Source organism: Calypte anna, chromosome 5A (genome assembly GCF_003957555.1).
Source record: "Calypte anna isolate BGI_N300 chromosome 5A, bCalAnn1_v1.p, whole genome shotgun sequence".
Classification (NCBI taxonomy): domain Eukaryota; kingdom Metazoa; phylum Chordata; class Aves; order Apodiformes; family Trochilidae; genus Calypte; species Calypte anna.
Window position 1 is genome coordinate 28,076,055 of NC_044251.1, and position 7,517 is coordinate 28,083,571.

Below are 7,517 nucleotides of genomic sequence, written 5' to 3' on the forward strand. Positions count from 1 at the left end.
GTATTACATTGTCCTGTGCCAATGAAGCATGGTTAGTATCTACAGTCAGACAGTTTTGGGGTGTGTGAAGAATAGGGTGTCTAAACTTTCCTAACTCATCCTCGGCATTTTTAGTTCAGATTGTGTAATTTTTAAAAAGAAAGGCCTCGGCTGGGCCGAAGAGGATGGGGAGAATAGTAGAAATAGCGGGGAAATGATTGTATTTATTAGCTGTCTTTCTGTGGCTGTCCCCATGGTGACAATTTGTAATGGCAAAGAATGCAAGGAGGGGAGGCTGATGCCTGATTGGGATGCTTTGTATTTGGCAAAGTGGCTTCTGATTGGCCTGGGAGAGCCCCGAACTCGCCGGAGTCGATATTCATTCAGCTTGCTCAAGTGCTTGCTAAACTGCGTCCAAACACTGGCGGGCTCCGGCTGCCTCTGCTGAGGTTGGCAGTGTGTAACCTGCCTAACGAGATTAGCAGGGAAGGGGCTCCTCTCCGCAGCGACACCGCAGACGCCAGCACCGGCGAGAAAAGCCGACGCGCGCTGGGTGAGTGTCTGCCCTTGCTTACAGGGAGGAGGGAGCAGCCGCCCCAGCTCCTTTCCACCTAAGTGCTATCTAACAAGATTAGGCACTGGGCTGACCCGCATTCAGAAGCCATTCCCCACACTGGTGGCTGCCAGGGCAGTTGTGCGGGGCGGTGGGCTGTGGGTCTGCGGTGGCCCCACCAGGAGTTTGCCAGTTCAGAGGCGAGCTCATGGACAACTTGTTTGTGTGGCTGAGAAGTTTGACATGTTCCCCCACTATCTCTCCATTTGCTCAATGCTGTTTGAACCAAGGATTCTGCCCATTGTGTTTTGCAGGTTTGCCAAGGTTTGTCCGAAGGCGGATTATAAACTTTTCATGGGAAACTCTGCACCACGCGTCCAGTGAGATGGCATCAGACAGCGAGGTAAAAACCCTACTGAATTTTGTCAACCTGGCCTCCAGCGACATCAAAGCAGCTCTAGATAAATCAGCTCCTTGTCGCCGATCAGTTGACCATAGAAAATACTTGCAGAAGCAGCTAAAGCGTTTTTCTCAGAAGTACTCACGGATTCCACGGTGTCACCCCAGCAAACCCCCTGAGTGCGGCTGGCACAGGGGGGCAGAGGACCGGGGCCGCGGCCCCCAACCCGAGGCACCTGACCCCAGCCCCCATGGTGGAGCCGCTGCTGAGAGGGGGCTGCAGACAGCTGAGGTGGAGGAGAGCCTCACTGGAGAAGGGGTTTTGCAGGACCAAAACCTTGAGGCCAGCAGGCCAGACCAGGTGCCCATGAGGAAGCGACAGCTCCCTGCCTCCTTTTGGGAAGAGCCACGGCCAGCCCAGAGCCTTCCAGCCAGGGCCTTTTCCACTGGCCCTGAGGGGCTGCCGGCTTCCAGAGACCCTCCTCCCTATGAGGGGAAGAAAAGCAAACGGAGCCTGGATGCTGCCAGCCCAGAGAACCCCTCTGAGTCTGCCCTGCATGCTGGGGAGAAGGACACTGCAAGGGTACTCACTGGCCGGGTGGGTGCCTGGACCTGCTGCCCCTTTCCCTGCCCTGGGCCAGGGGTGTACCAGCCCCCAGGCACATTGCCCCCATCGCCCTTCCCAGCACTGGGGCTGTGGAGAAAGAGCACAGTGGCTGCACTGCCAGCGGAGGTGCCTCACTTCTGCAAGGAGGCTGATGGCACGGGGCAGAAACTCTACAGGCCTGTGGTTTTGAAACCAATCCCTACTAAGCCCACCATCCCTCCACCAATCTTCAACGTTTTCAGCTACCTTTAGCTGGGGGAGCATCAGAGTCATGCTGAACACGAGAGCTCCTAAGAGCGAATTGAAACACCCGGTCAGGCACCAGTCTTGAGCTGCTGGCAGTGTGGAGCAGTGGGGGGAAGGAGGCCAGCAGTCACACCTTCCTCCTTGTGAATGGGCTGGAGGGAATAAGTAACTGTTGGGAAGCTACTCAGGCTCCACTCTCCCTTAGTACGTGGGTGTAAATTGGGAATAAGCCTTATGAAGCTGGTGGCATGGAGTGCGAGGCAAACCAGGGCTCTTTCACTGACAGTCATTGTCTGAGCCGCTGTGAGCGGGGCTGCGGGCCATTCATAGCTGCACTTGTAACACCTAGGAGACCTCCTCCATGTGGGAACATCTTTCCAGGGTTGCCCTGCGGCTGCAGCAGTGAAATGAAATGAATTAAACCCATTCAAAGAGTTTTTGTACTTTAAAGCAATCCCAGAGAAGTCAAGATATTCAGGTCACTTCCTTTTGCGTGCAAGAGACTGGAAGGACAGTATTTAATGTTGAAAACACACTTGTGCATTGATTTAAGCTCTTCTTGTATGTAAATACTGAGAGAATTAAAGGAAAATATTAAGGAAAGAAAGGAAGTGATTTTATTTTCGTGATTCTGCAAATGCAGTCTGTTTAGTTTTGCCCCACTGGGTAGATACAGGTTTGATTCACAACTGGTGGGTAGATATGAAAGCTGAAATCTCTTCTTATTCACAGTGATATAAATAAAACATAGTTACGGGGCTGGGAAATTAGCTACTGGTAAGCTAATACAAATGGAAGCAGGATGAATTTCCACATCAGAAATTGTTTTGCATCAACAGAATAAATGAGAAACCTTATTAGTTGAATACAAAACCATAAAATGTGATAGCAAACAAAAATGCATAGTTGCCTGCCTTGTTTTCTGGTTTACAAACATCTTTTCTTTTGCCTCATATTAAGGTGCTATCACAAAACCCGGCCACAAATTATTTGCCTCATGTTTTCCCCATTCTTTTAGCAAATTCTTTTTTTTAAATAATGAGTATTTTTTATAAAGTAACATTTCTCTTAAACACATGGAGAAAGTCGTCCTAAGGCACAAACCATAAGATCTGGACGTTTCAATACTGCAGGTCAGTGTATCCATTCTGTTATACTAGAGAATCACTAAGCTCAACAGAAATATATCAAGGAAGTAGAAAGAGCCAGAAAATGGTCACCTGTGATCTCCCAGGGGCTGAATCTGCTCTTGCTGAAGCTAATGGGAACTTGTCCTGGGATTAAACAAAAAGTAGCTTTGATGTGCTTGCTCTCTGGCTACTGTAGCTGCCTCTGACTCTTGATATATCCTTAAGGGGAAAAACAGGCAACGCTTTTTTGGAGTGCATTGCAGCCATGAAAAAATTATCTTCTTAAGCAATTGTAGAGAATCATTTGGGAACTTCTGATGGGGCTTCGTGTTACATAACCAGGTTGCAATTCTCATTAGGATATGAATTATTCTCAGGCTAAAAATAGATCATTCTTTCCCCAGACCTCACAGTATATCTCAACACTTAATATGTGTATCAAACATGTACAGACTAATCCTACAAGAGAGAGAGCAGGAAATGGCTTTGGTTGCACAAAACTGCAAGGTGGTAAAGATCTGATTTACAGGTTAAAGACATCAGGTTAGCTCTTGATCCAGAAGTTAAGACATGAATGTACTTAGATGGCTTTTTCTTTTTGTCTTTTTAGGAAGAAAGAAAAAAAAATCCATGAGGAGACTTTGTCCCTTTCCGCAAGCAAACTTAACAGAAAACAGAGACAGTATCCTCATTTAAATTAACGGGAAAAGAACTCTTAATTTGTGGAGCTGTAGGCAAGGAATGTTTTACATGGAAATAGGGGTGCTTTCTCACACCAATAGCTCTGTGTCACTGCCGTAATCCAGATGAAGCCAGATACTGAACCCTGTCTCAATCTTGTCAGTGCAGAGCAGTCTCCTTGGCATTAGTTTGGATTCCCACCTGGGTGACCAGAGCAGATTGTGGAACAAACCACAAGTATTGTAGTGATTCCTGTGGATAAGTGTTGCTGCTTGAGGGAAGAGAAATTTGAAAGTGCTGTTTATCATACCACAATACAGATTTTTATAAACAATTAAATACTTGGCAGAGTGGTTAGCTTCTGTAGAAAATTTATTTCTGAAGAAATCTAGAGAAGGACTAGAGTATAAACACAGATTCTACCTTTTGGGTATTAAATTCTTTGTTTTCTTTATCTTCTTTTAAACTGGTTTTGTTTTGTTTTTTAATGGATGTTGTTGTGTATAGAATATAGTAGAATAGTATGTTTTTAAATTATTATGGATTGAACCATCCATTTGTAACCATTACAAATGAGCTCCAAAACAGATATTTATGCACTAACCCTTAGATTCAAACTGAATTATTAAAATTCTTTGTGACACGGAACTGCCTTTCCCCCTCAGGCCCAGGGCAGGCCGTGTCCCTTGTTGTAGCTCTAAACTGGAGCAGCAATAAAGTAAAACGCAAATGAACAGAAGACAATTGTTAAGTATATTCAAAACCACTGAATGGAGTTGTGTGAGGCTCCAAAAGATTTGCAAAGAATAGCAACTCTGTCTCCTCTCTAGCAATATTTACTGTTCTCTCATCCCTGATATTAACATAAAACTTACAAATTGTTCAAGCTTGGATTGATTCAGACTTTTCCTGGCTACTTAATATTTAGTTGTTCAGTGCTGTTATTCAGGACAGCTGATAACTCTTCAGAATCTACTTATTTATTCATACTTTGAAAGAGGGAAACATAACATTTGAGAGCTTCTATTTACTACAACAATGCAAACTTAAACTGTTAAAACCACAATAGCTTTTATAAATAATGGGAAGTAGGATGTAAATGAAAAAGCTTTCATACAAAATGAAATAAAAAAATCAAAAAAGTGCACAAGAACATCAAGTGAATTGCACATGTTGCAGTAAAAAAGTACAGTAATCTGGTCATTAAATATTCCTAGAACATTTCATATAAAGTCATCACCTATCACACTCAGTACAAAGAAGCCACTTTACCTTGCACTAGAACTACTGATCTGCTTACAAAGCCTGGTGTGTTTGGGTTTTGGGGTATTTATGTTTTCACAGTCACTTCTAGAAAGATGCATTAAATGCATTGAATTTGCGCAGATTCAGTACTGCGCACAAAATACTGTGTCAAGGTCTGGAGTGGGGAGGTAGCGAGCTCCATTTCAGTGCAAAAAAATGTAAACTGTGTGAATATTTTCTGTAAGGATCAAGCAGGAAGGACTTAAAAGCATTGTAATTACCAGATTCCCCCTCTAATAGACTTTTCTCTCCTCACTTTCTGTGCACAGTGTGCCCTTACCCTTTCTACAGTTGAGGTACATTCCCATCACACCAGTGCTGTCCAGCTCAGTGACTCTTCTGTTTAGGACAGATGGTTAAGAGCAACCAGGACATGGGTCTCACAATAGAGATGAAGATCTCTTTGTGGAAAGAAGATATGGTCTTTCCATATTTGTTCTACTCAATTCTGTTTCAACATCTCCAAGGACATAAAAAGAAACTGCAGCTTGTGCAAAAAGATCACCTAGTTCCAACCCCCCTGCCATGGGCAGGGACACCTCCCACTAGACCAGGTTGCTCAAAGCCCCATCCAACCTGGCCATGAACACTTCCAGGCAGGGGGGAGACAAAAACTTTCCTGGGGAACCTGCTCCAGTGTCTCACCAACCTCAGAGTGAAGAATTTCTTCCTAATGTCTAATCTAAATCACCCCTCTTCCAATTTGAAGCTTGTATTTCACCCTCTACTACTCTGTTACACTCATTTAATTTCAAGGAAATTTCTCTTGATTGATATGAATGGAAGACCCAGAACTTTGCTGCTCAGGACCATAAATTGATAGATGGACAAACTTCGCGGGTGATTTTCTATCTCTCAAGATATTGTTCATCAATACAGGGCTTTCACTGGCAAAACTAGTGTAAAGATTTCTGGTTCCTCTTCTCTTTCCCTCCCCCCAGTATTTTTCCATGTCCCACTCCTAAAGCAACTCCCTGTTCATGTTTCAGGGGACAAGGGGATATGTCCCACACTGGTAGTAATGGAAGTCACAGAACAAAATTTCAGCGGTGGAGGAATTTCACCTGACTTTACAAAGCTTTGCAAGAAGATCACTGTTCAGTGTTATTAAAACTGTTGGTTTTTCAATTTCTTTTGTGTGTGGGAAGGAGACAGCTGTGGACAGAGTGCCCATAGCTGTAACAGTTTCTTCTTCTGCTCATATCCTGTCCCACAAGTGCTGAACATATTTCACACAAATCCATCAGAGAATCTGAACATGTGTGCCCAGACAGACTTGCATGTGTGCAACACACTTTTAGTCCTGTGTTATAAAAAGTCCTGTGATGTAAAACTCCACACAAATAAAACTCAGTGCAATGCATTTTCCCTATTTACACTACTATCTGATTCCATGGATGGTACGCAGGCCAACAAACAAAACCAGATATGTCATGTCTCTGGTGGGGAATCCAAACAAACCAAGGTGCACAGCTCCTTTGTCACCTAAGGTAAAATTGAGTGTGCTTCTAGCATAAGATTTGCAAAGATGTAGTTCCAAATACAGACTCTTCCATCCTTACTTAGGTGCTAGCAGGAAAGAGGTACTCATCAAATCAGTGGTTCAGTCAACTGAGCCATAGTCACTGCCAGTAACCATTTATGGGCTTCTTGGCCTCCCCAGCTGTGAGGGAATGTGACTTGTTAGAACTTTCAATAAAAGAATTTCACGGACAATTGTAGCGGTTCAGTTGACAGATCGTAACTTGTTGAGCTGCCATAAATCAGTTGTGGATCTAAGCTGTACCTAGGTAACCCAATTTAAAAAAAAAAAAAAAAAAAAATAAAGAGATAATAACTTTTATCAGTGTCAAAGGGACTTAATAGATACTTCAAATTCCCAAATTCATGAAAATCAGGGCTAAATCCTTAGACTTGTATTCTGCCTCAGTAATATCTGACACCAAATGTGGTCCCATTGGCTTAAGTGGAACCACACCTGGCACAAGCAACTTGGCAGTATTTAGGCACATGAATAAGGATTTGGAAGCCAAATTCTGGGCATTAATTTTCGTAAATCTCAAAGTCTGACTTTCGTAACTTTGGAAGAAACTCTCTTTTCTTCCAGTGGTGATACTGTTATAACTACAGTGGTCCAAAGGGGCAAGAAAGGCTGGGTTTTGTAGGGATAAGGTGTTCTAGGGGAGGACCAGATAAAATCAGGTTAGCAGTCCTGCCCCTAACTATGTACCTTGCCTCTCTATCACCTCACTTTCTGTTCCTTCTCCTCTAGGTCTTTGTTTGGTTCTGACACCAGCTCCATGACAGAGTAAAGCTACTGTTAACAGTGCAGCTACTTCTAATTTACACCAAAAAAACCCCAAACCAAACCAAGCAAAAAAGAAGTTTAGAAAAAAACAAACCAGCCCTAGTTTAGGAAATTGTCTCCGCAAAAATGTCACCTACTTCTTATTGCAAATGTAATACAAAATGAACTGCATTCACTATGTGCAAATACAGTTCTTACATCCTTTTTAAATAAACCTTTCCTTAACTTTTAAAAGGATCCGTATTTCAGGATTTTAATCTATTAAAAAGTTTTGAGATTTGAAAGCTCAGAAGTCAAATACTCTACTCA

The 7,517-nt window shown here is 43.4% G+C and overlaps 1 protein-coding gene across 1 annotated transcript; it reads left to right on the forward strand.

Annotated features, from left to right (window-relative positions):
* The first annotated feature begins 917 nt into the window (after positions 1 to 917).
* FAM181A (family with sequence similarity 181 member A) lies at positions 918 to 1,790 on the forward strand. The gene has a single exon (XM_008492529.2). It carries the CDS (start codon positions 918 to 920, stop codon positions 1,788 to 1,790), a length of 873 nt encoding a protein of 290 aa, XP_008490751.1.
* The last annotated feature ends 5,727 nt before the right edge of the window (positions 1,791 to 7,517 follow it).

Excerpts from the sequence above, each read along its gene's own strand:
- FAM181A (XM_008492529.2), top strand. The coding sequence starts at position 918 with ATGGCATCAGACAGCGAGGTAAAAACCCTACTGAATTTTGTCAACCTG.